Here is a 13,927-nt window from a genome sequence, read left to right as displayed (position 1 = left end):
ATGCACTGAGAACAATATGTCCGATTTTCATTTCGCTTCAAACATAAGAACCATGTAGGAAGGGATTTGAGTCTTGTGGAACCCGAGGATATAGGGAGCAAGATAGCCCTCTCAAAAAAGCTTACACCAGGGGAGCAAATCACACCATTCGTCACAGAGATTCTCTCATTCTCGGGCAGGGTGTTCAATGCCAGGAAGCCATGTGTACTCAGACGAGTCTAATATTGCACTATGAGGGAGCCACCAAGAATGACCCTCTTGGGAGGAAGTTGGAGCCGTTTCAGGACGAAAAAAGAATAGTTGTTCGCACTTGTTTCAACCTCCTCCAGCATTTGTTTGCTAAAGGAAAAATGTGCACGGGTTTTGTGCTTTGTTGTGGGAACAATTCTGATCATAAATGCTTGTGGTTGCCAATTATGCCCAATCACAACCTTGTCCCTGCCAAGCTATTCAGTTCTCGCTGTAGTTGTTTCTCCATGCTTTTGTTGTAGCAAACACACTAAAAAAAACTCTGATTACACAAATGTGCTCTCTAATCTTCATCCAAATTGAGCTTGATCCAACAACAATGCACTCACCAGTTTTTCAGACAAGCAAATTGGTCACTCTGAGTCACAAGTTCACTCATGCATATGCAAGATTTATTTCCAGGAAATGTTTAGCAACTGTTATTGGGCTGAGATGATAAGAGGTCATATGATGCACGAACAATGTGGGGTTTAAATCGAACTGAAATTTTTTTTTTAAATAATAAGCAGTTGCCACAATAATGACAGAGTAAAGTTAGTTCAACGATGCAAAGTAAAGTATCACAGGGTTTTAAAGCTCTGCGTGTTTGGATGAGGATCACTAAATATGATTGCTTCTCAAAGTGAATATGATATGCAATGATAGTTTCCCCCACCATGGCAAGCATCACGGGAGGTTGGCATTTCGAGATGCGGATGAAACATTTGTCGCCACAACACATGGAGCTTTGTAATGTCAGCCCAGTGTTATTGCGGTCCAGACGCGAATTCTCCAAACCTTCCCATTAAAATTCAACAAGCGCAGAACGCAAAATTAATGACTGCTGCACCAAACAGCACGAACTACCACTGAGAGAATTGAATTTGAATTGAAAGTTTGGTACTGCATAGAATCAGAATCTAGAGCTGTTGAGAATAAAAATTAGCCTAAATGTTTTGCTGGATTGAAGACAAAGCCGAACTTATATTCAAAAGCCTGCGGGACACCAAAGAGATAGAGGCTGAATCCATGATCAGTTGGTCTATCTAATCCTCCTCATCAATTAACGCCAGGTCCTGGCCTGTAGGCATTGAGATCCAGTCAAGCATCCATTTTGAAGCAGATTGACAGGTATAATGGGGCAAACCCTAAGGTATGGGAGTACAAAGTAATAAAAATAATAGGGTCAATGTGAAAATCAGACAATCAGACTATCAAACTAAAACTACCCCTAAAATCAAAGGGAAATTAAAGGTTAATGTAAACCTAAAATTATTTGTATTATTTGTAGCTCCAGGACCAACAAAGATATTGATCCAGGAACATGTCGAAATCACTGCAAGCTGAAGAAAATACACATATATACCAAAGTTGTGTTTCATTCAGAACATTCCTGAATTTGAATTGGTTATGACTTGAGGTAGCAAACATTATGCAAAATTGCAAATCAAATTCAATGTTAACTTTAAGAAATTCATATAATTAATTATGATCATACAATTATTATTTTTTTGTTTAATTTGTTTAAAGGTTTATTAAGCCTCATGGATGGAGAGAATGATAGACATGGATGGATGGATGGATAGATGCAGATGGGTTCTCACCTCAAACAATCGCAGGACATTGGCCACCATGATGGACACCGAGCTGCCTGACGCCCCTATCACGCCCACCACACGCTCAGGCTTGCGTATGATTGGTTGTTCGCCATTGGAGCAGCGGATGTCAGACGTGTCTTTCTGAATGAGAGCCTGGACAAATGTCAGAGACTGCTCTAGAGCGTAAGTGTCCCTGGAACATGTATCAAGAATCCGGGCCCCTAGTGTGATGTTGGGCAGTAGTTCTGGGTCACTGTTGATCTGGTCCAGTGCGTACAGCATGGCCTCCATCCGGTGGATTCCTTTCTCTTTCTTTATTTCTCCACACGGGACCCCTGCGGGACCCCTGGAATGGACTGGGAAAAGGCCTCCCAAGGTGATGTCTCCGGGGATTTTGATGGAATGTGGGTGCGAGTGGTGGTGAACCGATGAACACGGGCTTAGCCACACCCACAGAATCCACCAGAGGAGTGGCCATGTGGTAGATTGACAGCTGCTCCAGCTTAAAACCCGGATCATCCCGACCTGATGGTTCAGTAAGAATGGAGGAGGGTGTGACGTCATAATGAATCAAACACGTTAGTGTTCATCCACTATCTGAGGAACCTGTAGAAGATAAAAAAAAATATGAAGAAGAATTGGGGGGCACGTATTAGTGATGCTTTCTCTGACTAAACTAGGGCTAAACGATGGGGGGGGGGGGGGGGTACATAAAAAAAATACATTAGAACTATAAAATTAATAATATTTCTGGCAGTCTTCATTTCTTTATTGCAATTTCCATATGAAAATGTCGGTTTTATTTTGATTAATCATGCAGCCATAACTCTAACATATTAAACTCATGCAAGTGAGTAACCACCTAGCAACCCAGACCACAAATTCATCTAAATTGTAACACACAAAAAAATAAACATAATGAATCAAATTGTAAACCACCTCACATCAGTTGAAACTTTTAACTCTACATTCTTACAATGTGTCCCATTGAAATCAATGGATTCACAACATGCTCTTATGACAATGATTCAACAATAGTGTTTTATGGAAAAAAAAATAAGAGTAATTTGAATTTCTAGTACTCTCTAACTATTCATGCACAATGTATAACACATCATAAACAAGACCAGATACAATATGCTTTAAAGAATGCAGGTTTCATTCTGAAAGCATCCACTGGGAAAGGCACTGCATTGAAACCCTGTGAATGGAGAGTGATATAGGCTGGCGTGTGGTGAAGCTCCAGGGAATGGATCCCAACTGCTCTGATGTGTACTGATTGTTAGACCAGCTGTGGTAAGAGTGCCTCTCCAAAGGGTTCAAAGTTCAATGGAAGATTGAATTTGCTCAGAAAGCAGCAAGAGAAAATACAGAAGTCAGCTATGAGAGAGACTGTAGCCAGTAGCTAAATCTTCAATACAAGAAAAGTTAACTTTGAGATTGAGAGTGTGTAGAATATTGCTCTTCTCTATAGGATGATCATACCGTTACTCAGAGATGCAAGAAAGAGTAATCCATCAGGGAAAGATGAACATACCTGTATATTAGTGAAAAGACAAGATGAATCACCATGAGAATCAAGATGGTGCTTCTTCAATGATTTTGACTATAAACTAACAAGTTTATTTATAGATGCAACACAGGAGAATTCTGTCACATTTGTCATTTTCCTGAATCAACAAATGTCATCCTCAGCATGTCTCTAATGATTTTGTTTCACACTGTAGCATTCTGTGGAAATGACAGTGATGGAAACTACATTTTTTTCCATCACTGGAAAAATGTGTCTTTGCTGAGACTAATTTCATACCAAGCATTTTATGCATCCTAAATAGAAACGATAAAAACAATTTATAAATAATATATTTTACTATAAAACAGTATCTATTACAGCTTGACTTGAATGGAAATGACAATAAAATATTCTATTCACCAGTGTTACTTTCATTTTTCTTTGCACATTTACATATGGCATTGTTTGATTATTTTTTATTGTATCAAATAACTTTTATTTTTATAGCGCTTCATACGATAAAAGGTGTCTGAAAGCAGCTTCAGAGTAATAAACAGGTAACAAAGTAACAGAATGAATTATGCAAACTTCATCAAATATGCATAGACAAATTCAAGTTCTGCTGTAAAGCAGCTGTAATCGCGTCGTTATTCAGCTCATTTCAGTTCAGTGTTGATTCAGTTCAGTTCAATAACTGTGGAAAGTTGATTCATTATGAAATAAACTCAATTTTGCTATAAAACAGCTCTACAGAAGACAGTAGTGTAATTATTCAGCTTCTACCGATAGTGTCAGAGCAGTCAAATCAATAATATTGCTGAATATTAAGTTGGTAATTTCATAATTTCTTTTTTTTTTTTTTTTTTTTTTTTTTGAATTTATTAGGGAAAAGTACAAATATAAAAGATATTCATAATAATAAATATACACTGGTGCTCGAACCCTAAAAAGGCATTTGAGAAGTAGCAAAAAAATTATGAAGGTAAAAAGCTTTAACAGATTTTTTAGCATCACTTTCCATACTAATTATTGAATGAGACAAACTCGTTTTTTTGTGTGTGTTTTTTTGCAGCACGCAGTCAACAGTACACAATAATTCCATTCCGAACACAAGCCATGGTTTATGTACGAGAGTGGAAGGATAAATCATTGGGGCTGCATCTGACAGCTTTCAGAACCTCTTAGTAGAGAGGCATTACACTTTGATGAAAATTTTACATTACACTACTCCAGAGCACATCGCTGTAGCGAATGTATCTGCCTTTTGCTGCAGTTGCTTTGCGTTAGCTCAAAACTGCAACATCTACTCAGTGACAGGTGTTCAGCAGGAAACTTCAGATATCGAATGCTGGTGTTTCAGTTCTTTATGAGCCTTGATTGCATTTACAGTAGGAACTGGATATTGCATTTGCTTGGAGTAGCCTAATCAAATCCTAAACCCTTATGCTCTAAAAGCCAGCTTCTCGTCCTGCCTGCCAAAGGCTCTTTCTCTTGCCTTGCCTTTAAATTCATTCAGCTAACACAAATCAGATTGAATATCTAGAGCAAAGAAATAATTTGATACTGTTATCAAACAATTTTTCCCCCTTACATGAGCTGAAGATGTGTGTGTAAAGTGCCAGAGCACCACATTGCTACTTCTGAAATTAAAAGACATATTTAATATTGCAAACTAATTGTTTTGAAAGTGGGTTCATTTCCTTTTGATTCCAGGCTGACACTAAAGTGGCAGAGGCACAACGTCAGGCGGTAATCGGAGGAGACAAGCTTTTCCCTGCGCTCTCTCTGGTAAATATCATTTTCACGGTGATAAAACATCATTTGAAGCTGTTAAACATAATGGGCTGTTTTAATAATCCATGGTGGCATCATCTAATCACAGTAATCACTGTTTGTGAAGGACCTTGCATGGTTGGCGCACACAGCACAAGGGGCCGCATGCTGTAATGTGGCATCAAAAATAAACTCAAGAACGCTTTGTGCATTCAGACAGGGCGAACGGTTTTCACAGGACGCCTCCCAATGCTGATCCCATCTAAAGAAAGAGACAAACCTGTAAACAAGCAATAAAAGCCACCAATGAAAAAGCAGCATTTTTATGAGGCATTTGAAAAGGGAGAGGAAAACGCTTTCTAAATCATTTGCACATCAGAGGCAGCTAATATGACTAGCTGTAGCACTCAACAATAGAAGACTATTATAATAGATTTCTGTCTTTCACTGAGTTTCTTTGCTTTTCCTTCAATATATGCAATTAACTTAAGTATTATATCAATAAGAACTTGAATTAAAGTAGAAACCTAATTATTATATATAATTATAATATATAATTAAAATAATATAATTATTAGGAATGTCCTCTCCAAAGGAAAATCATTCATTTCTTAACACAATTTCTTTAATCCCTCAGCCAAAAAAATAAAAACATTTCTGGTATTTTCATGTTCAACTAAAATCCCAATTTCATTTCGTAGTCTGTGAACAGAGGGCCCAGTTAATGCTTTTTAAAATTCATCAGCTGAAACTATTAATGCCCATTCGGGTGTCTGGGCTGGTGACAAATGGTGAGGTCATTCCCAGCGTGACATACTTACTCAAGATAATGTGATCACTCTTCAGAAATGAAGGGCTGGAATAATGGATAATACAACAAATCATTGGGGGCTTTTTTCCATCGTATTAGACCTAAATCGTGCAGCTGATATCCATTAGGAGCCGTTGGAGAGAAGTTTGAGAGAACTCGTTCTGAAATGATAGACTAGACGAAGTCAAAGTGACCTGCCACAAAAGAAGGTGTCGCATACAGGAACTGTACCTGGATTAAGATGGACCATTCTGCAATAATGAGGTCAGCAGTTCGGATATAAGCTGAGGGTCTTTGCAATAGACTGTCCATGATAGTTGTAACCGACACTGGGGGTATTTTGAAAACCCATTCATCTTCTTGTTACCTGGATATGAGGGTTCATTCAGGATATAAATGGACAAAAGAAACTTTGGCAAATCCTACACTGCGGAGAAAACAAGCTAGAGCCACAGCAAAATGTGGTCCAGTCTCAAATGCCGCCCAACATGAGCATACTTTGGTGATGTAATGATGCATAAAGGACAGGTAATAGTCCGCATCAGGCAAAAGGGCGAATCGAGGGTGCAAAAAGATCGCTTCAGAATCATAAAATGACAAATGAGACATGCTACGGTCTTGTTGGTTTCACTGACACGTACAACATTTGACCATCACAAGAAATGCACATCAAGTGTCTGATTTGGGACAAGGCCTATGTCATGCAACCAATGCTACACATACACAGCTTTTTGGTTACGGAAAAATGTTTTGTTGAATTTCAGAATCTGTGAACAACTAAAACCATGATAAACTTGTAATGTCATATCTGGGCATTTCTGATTGCTACCAGGAAAACTTAAAGCAACACTAAGGAACATTTTTTACCTTAAAATAATGTTTCCAAAATCATATCAGAGGTTCATTAAGTCGTAACAGGGTGAAAGGCACTTCTGGATTCACTTTGCAGCCCTATATCGGCTATAACCACACTATGCAAGTTTGCCAAACCGGGTCGCGTTTCTGTAGTTCGAATGAGATATAAGAAAACTACAAATTTGACTTGCTTTACGTCAAGCGTTACGATAGTCATTATTTAGTTTTTCTTAGTTTCTGATGTCGCAATACATCATACTTTCATGAAATCATGCAACATACTCTACCTTGTCTGTGGACATCGTTCATTCCAAAGGCGATGCTAGATAAACAGCGAGTGTGCATGCGACAGTAGGCTGCGGGTGGCGAAATTATTTACGACAGCGGTAATGGACAATTCCACTTCCAACCTGTAGGGCGACCGAAGAGGAGAAGTTCCTTAGTGTTGCTTTAAATATTACAACCAAGGTTAGGTTGGTTAGCCCCTGCTGGTAGACGCTAATACTACAGCGTTGGACACAAAAACATCTTCCTTCACTGACGAATTCAAAAGTAGCTGTATCAAGGAGTTATATTTATGTACTAAATAGTTTTTCTGTTTGTCTCAGAGCTGCCTTGCTTTATTACAGAAGACTGCCAGTCATGTGTGTAATGATTTCAGTCAGCTTAAATGGCATTTGTTTTATAATATTGAGTTGACTAAAATGGGAAGAAAAAACTCAAGGTTTACATTTAATTCAGTAAGATTTTTTTCTTCAAGACCTATTAAACTGTCTACTGCAGTCAAGTAGGAAAAGTAACACAAAACAGTTAACTAATATCAAATCTATGCATATATCGAATCGAAATATGATTAAAAATCGAGAATTGATTGTGACCTCAAAAATCGATTTGAATTGCGAGCTACCAAAAGAGTCCCACCCCTATTTGTTTGTACTCCTTGCTTTGAATATTATGTTAAAAACTTGAAATAAAATATATACAAAACCGTAAAAATTATTTTCCCCATCTTCCCGACATCATGGCAGACGTCAAAAGCCACTACTGAAGATTTTCAGTCCATCAGTCCTGTGTTGCCATCAGCCAATCAGAGTTATCATTACATAATTTTCTTGCTTCTCAACAATAATTAGTCTCACTATTTATGGCTTTTATGGCTCAGGTGCTTGGCAAAAAAAACTAATCCTGCATATGGAACTAAGTGCATGAGTACAAAAAAAATCACTTCTGTGAAGGATTTCACATGAACTCTTGCTGATTTTTCTTGGGCCATCTCACAGATCACACGTGTTAACAAACAAAGACCACACACTGTGAATTCTTGACATTATGCGAGAGGGCACAGGGAGCAGCTACAACACTTTTTGCAAACATCCCTGACGACACATGACATTGTGTTCACACAAACGGAAGACTTTTAAATGCTGACCTCTCATGCACATACGCATGACACAGCCAACAGGGGGTTCACTGTTGCAATGATAATTCAAAGAGACTCAACAGACCTCATAGCATGGATTAAGAAACTATGAATTCATCCTACAGGACATGGAAAGCAGATAAAAGGAGCTTCAGACAACTGCACAAAAGAGCACAAAAGTCATCTATATTGATATGGTTGTCAAAGCCTTACAAGAGCTATAACTCCTCTTTTGTGTAATCATGATGGACACGTCAAGGCCTATATGAATATCTACATTATGAAATAATGCATCCAATACTGTTAATGCAGACCTATGTCCTTTCCAATGCTTATACACAGCATGTGCTCACTACACTAAATTTGCATAATAGAGGCACATCAAGTAAACAAAATCCATACAGGATTAAAGATGCATTGATAAAATGATCAGAATGGCTTTTCCCAACAGAGAAAAAAAATTAAATCCCAGCCCATTTCTTTCCATTATGTTTGCCCAAAATCTTGAGCTTGCTCTGTTGACTAAATGCAAACATTGTGGAATATCTGCAATTTCAGCAGCATTTGAATGCCAGTATCGTTTACAGTCACTACTGAATTTGAGAAAGGCGTATCACATTCTAACATACCTATAAAACATGATGGGAATGCCAGAAGTTGCAAAACAGTTGAATAAAGGGTAACACTTTATAATAATGTCCATCAATCACATTAACAAACATTATTTCATTATATAATGCTCAACATCTTTAATGTCGAATTAAAAATGTAATAAAAATTTGATTCATATATTTTATGAACTAATCTGTTAAGTAAGGCTTATTTACCTTTACAAAAAAGTACCATGACACAGTGATGTTATTAGATAATGGTAAATAATACAAATGATACTGAATGCATGATTACTGAGGCACAGTATGTACATTGCATTCCAAGGTACTTCAAGGAATACCATAATATAACCATAATAGTTTCCTAAAAGATGTTATTATGGTTCTTTGTCCAAAAAACCTATTTCCATGGTAGAATGCATAATATCCTAAGCATATTCAGTTACACTTTATTTTCAGGTGTCATTGTTACACTGTAATTATGTATGTAGACTATGTACAGACTAATATTAATTAACAACATGTACACTCTCAGAAAATAAAGTACATAATTGTACCTTTAGGGATACAATGGCTTGTCACTGCTGTACCCTCAAGGGTACAATATTGTACCTTAACCTTTAAAAGAAACGGTACATATATGTAACTTTTAATGCTTTTTGGCCCTCAAAAAGGTACATATATGTACCTTGAGGTCCAATAATAAGCCCTATGGGGTACGTTAGTGTAGATTGTACCTTGGGGGACAGAAATGGACTCCTACTGTACCCCTGTTTCTGACAGTGTAGGCTACTTACTATAGGTTAGGGTAGGATTAGGGTTTGGTTTGGGGTTAGTTGCAAGTAGCCTATTTATGCATTATTTACTGTTATTACTATGGTAAGTACATGTAGCCTAACATATGTAACAAGAATATGCTAAACAAAGTGTTACCGCATATTCAAATAGCATGGAATTTGTACTTCAAGGCACTTCAAGGAATGCTATAATATCATCATAGCATTGTCCAAAAGCATAATACCATGGTAGCTTGACGTGGTAGGCTATGATTGATATTTAATTAATTTACTAGGCTACTCCATTTACATAGTTTCTTGGAGTAGCTACCGTGTTGCATGAATAAAAAAAGAAAAGGAAAATGGTAATAAAAACATGATAATACCATGGTACTTTTTGTCCGTCCATTGTATCATGTTTTAATGACTGAAAAAAAACTGACTGAAAACCGAATAAACTTTGTGGGCGCGCGCGACAAACGACATGTGTTAAAGATTTACAACACAACAAAAACTTAGATTTACAACATAAACATCATTGTCCGATTATTTTACCTGTTCATCCTGATGTTGAACTTTCTCCAAGTCTGTCGAGACATCCACGACTTCTCCTCAAACCCTCGAATACATTACGACTCACTCAAACCACCTGCAGATTTTGGCATTTGTTTAGTTCTCCTATGACCTATTGAGATCACCTGTGACCTGTTTAAAGAAAGCCGGAGCTCTTTTCCATTGTTTCATTCATTCAGTGTTGCGCTCCTCAGTTCTGTCCGCGTTCTCGCCTCGCTCTGCGTTTTCACCATGAAATGATATTCATATCGAACATGCAGTATTTCTCAACACTGTGCCGCTTCTAATCTCTATCAAATCTCCTAAAAGCTCGATTCCCCTCCCTTCCTCTCGCTCTGTCGCTCTCGAAATGTGTGTGTCTCTCCCCCTCTCTCTCTCTTTTCACTCCACGTATGCTGTCAGGCTGGTCTCTCTACCCCTCATGTTCAGTTTGGGGAGTGTTGCTGTTTATTTTCATCTCTTTTATTGTAATTTTCTGCAATATATTTTGCTAGGGACCTCAAGCACAACTCGTTATTAGAATAGAGTTGCATTTCTGCAAAATGCATGAGTAGGCTATAGTGGTGGGAAAAAAAGCTTCAATACTAATATTTGTTTACTGGGTTTTGATTAGCTCAGACAGATCTATTGAAATCAGATGATTTAGATGGTTAAAACATGTGCTAAGGTATTAGAAATGTACTTTTACATTTCTGCATATAACTTTCTTAAATAATAATGTAACCAAGCAAAACGTACTTAAAAAATACACATGTACATACAGCTTAATTATTTATTTTAAAAAAACAAAACAACAGAAAAACGTTTTTAGTCATGAATATTATTACGTTTTTTTGAGGGTTACTCCATTTGACCCAAACAATATATGCCTTTTCAGAAAAAGGTGAACAAATATTTTGCTCCTTTGTGTCCTCTCTCTGTTTTATGGTTTTCTTGTCAATTTACAACAAAACGGCTTACAGCATCTTGGTTATGCCACACATTTTAATGCATTTTAATAGATTTATAGATGCAGACAAAAAAAAAAAAAAAATGTCATTGATCCATACATCACTGTGACTGCAAGCATAAAAACATTAAATTGTAAAGTCAATCTCCACAGAACTTAACAGAGCATGTTATGTGAAGTACATTTGTAATATTTATTCATTGCAAGAAACAGATTTTTTAAAAATCCACATTAAGAGTTTGGTTCAAATCTTTGTGAAAAAACTCACATTTATAAATAAAGAATAATTTATAAATCAGATAAGATCCTGCTGTATATAACATTATTATTATTTATTTATTTATTCAATAAGCATCTGCTATATCTACACATTATGCAAGTAGATAATATCTGGCACATGTGCATTTACATAGTCTTATTGAGATTTTTCTTTGCCACTTTCACCTTTGACTTGTTCACTGGAGGAAAAAAAATGTATTGTGAAAAGGATTATATAAATAAATCTGAATGTCTAATTGTCTAATGTCTAATGTCTAATTATGCTAAAAAAAAAAAAAAAATTAGTATTCCCTTGGGATTTTCTTTTTGTGATTCAGTACCTTTAACAACACCGTCTGTTCACTTCAGCCTAACTGGTGTGACATCCTGTCAAAAGCAGAAAAATCTCTCACCTATAGTGGCTCCAGGTTGAGCAAATACACAAAACTGAATAAAAACCATCTGTTTTCTGTGTAAACGCTGAACTGATGACTTTAAAACAACTGCACTGCATCATCAGCCAGAAAGCCAGACTTTGTCATCCAAAAGCTAAAATGAGGTCTAAATGCTGATTAGCAGGAATTATTGAATTAAATCTGCATATACAAACCAGAAGCCAGGCTTAACTCTAGACCGTATTTCGCTCCATGGAATATTTGCAGGTCAAAACTGACACGGGATATAATTTGATGCATATTGTCTGTAAAAAGTTTGTCAGTAAAATATATAGGCCTATTTAAGATAATTTAGAGATTTTTGATGTACTTAGTTTGGGGACAAATTTGTTGCTAAATTCTATAAGGGACATTTAGATATGCCCTTATTTGAAAAACATGATTAATAATTAAAGAATACTCTTCTAGACTTTAAAAATGCAAAAGGTTCTCTTTTCGAATATAATTGAGGTTTGGTTAAGTCATTGACATGCTGTTCCAGGGAGGTTGTCACTGATAAGTTCACTGTAAACCCATTTAGAAAAAAACATCTGCTAAATGGCATCTTGCCATTTTTTTCCTACCAAATTACATTTGAACATGGAACGTTTACATTGTCTGTCATGACATTTAGAGACAACAGATGGGGAATTAACTTAAAAACATAATTTTTTTTATTACATAGAGTATGGAGAAAAAAGGGTATTACAGTTTTTCTGAATAAAACACTAAACCTCATTCTCTGAACCAAATTCTCAATAGCCTACACAAATTTGTCGAATAAATCACAAAACTCTTGCACTCTTTTTGAACTCTTCTAAACACATTCTCACTCACTAAAACACATATCGCACTGTGATGCACTTCTGTTGCAAAAGGCTAAAAACAGGCAGGCAAACATTAAACACAACTATAGCACAGATATTTTTATTGTATATACACAACCACACAAAATTGTTCACACTTATTTCTAATGTGATCAAACACATCATGCACAGTGTACAGGTGGCACAGGTGCACTGAATGTTGAGACCAACAAAAGATGGAAAAAATCTGAAAAGAGAGTACGTGTAAGAGGTGGTGTTCGAGACGAGACGAGGAGGAAGAGGATGAGGACGAGAAAGAGCAAGATGTGGACAGTGTGGTCAAGGCTGGATCCGGCACACAAGGGTTTTTCCCTTTGCCTGGCAAGAGACGACATTGCCTGTGATGTGGACAAAGTCCTCAGGCTGGACCCAGAACAAAGACGTGATGCTGAGGCAGAATGAATCTCTCACTGACTTTGATTTTGCAGTCGCACAACTGTAACACTTTCATTTTTTAACCTTTTGGGCTTTTGCAGTTGGACTACTGTATTTTTACAGTATGCAATGCTGAATGTACAGACATTCCGTTAAATTCAGTACAATACTATACTTGCAGTGCATACAGTATACAATTTATTCACCTTACTACTGTAAGTTGTGAAAAAATGTACAAAATTTGTTTACTGTTACAATATACTTTTTTTTTGTAACTGCATGCTTTGGATGCTGTGTTCTCCATTTGTTTATGTAGCGTCTAATAAAAGATATGTAGTGTTTATAATATTGACTCGCTGAGTGTATGATCTGAAAGCATTATTTGATTTTGAGCACAGATAAAAAATAGTTTTGAGGTAAATTGATTTTGCCCAAACAGTCAGATGTTCTCTGAATGTAGTTTGAAGATTTGGTTTTGTGTTTAAGGTTTTGAGAAAGTGGGTGATGGTTTCGAGAAATGTGTTTTAGCAATTCAGAAAAACTGTAATACCAGTGTCTGGGGTGACGCTGTTACGAATACTGCTCGGAGATGTGACTGTGAGATGCAAACACAAGCTTTATCAAGTGTAATCCATAAAACAGGCATAAGGTCAACACCACAGAGCAAACCATCCAGATAATAACAAAAGTCCAAGGTACAGGCAAACAGGGAAATCCAGGGAGGCAGAAGAACAAGACCATGGCACGGACACCAGAAGTAGCGCTCAGAAATGCAGTCTAACAAGTGTGAGTGGAAACACAGAGCTTATAAAGGCCAACATTTACCAGCCAATGACACACAGGTAGAAGTGATCAAACAATAATGAGTCCAGGAAATGGGTTATGGG

The 13,927-nt window shown here is 36.9% G+C and overlaps 1 protein-coding gene across 2 annotated transcripts in view; it reads right to left on the bottom strand.

The window, feature by feature from the left end:
• grm6a (glutamate receptor, metabotropic 6a) overlaps positions 1 to 10,437 on the bottom strand; it is a 55,488-nt gene extending 45,051 nt beyond the window's left edge. Inside the window, exons 1-2 of one of the 2 annotated variants that reach the window (XM_079897171.1) lie at positions 10,141 to 10,437; positions 1,833 to 2,432 (exon numbers count right to left, since the gene is read on the bottom strand). In XM_079897171.1, coding sequence (XP_079753297.1) covers positions 1,833 to 2,390 — 558 coding nt within the window. In that variant the 5' untranslated portion in view covers positions 2,391 to 2,432; positions 10,141 to 10,437. Of the gene's footprint in view, positions 1 to 1,832; positions 2,433 to 3,311; positions 3,339 to 10,140 lie in introns of those variants that run through there. The other variant, XM_079897172.1, reaches the window with a different exon arrangement.
• Between the last annotated feature and the right edge of the window lie 3,490 nt (positions 10,438 to 13,927).

Source organism: Squalius cephalus, assembly GCF_949319135.1.
Source record: "Squalius cephalus genome assembly, chromosome: 16".
NCBI lineage: Eukaryota > Metazoa > Chordata > Actinopteri > Cypriniformes > Leuciscidae > Squalius > Squalius cephalus.
This window is presented reverse-complemented; position numbering and strand designations above follow the sequence as displayed.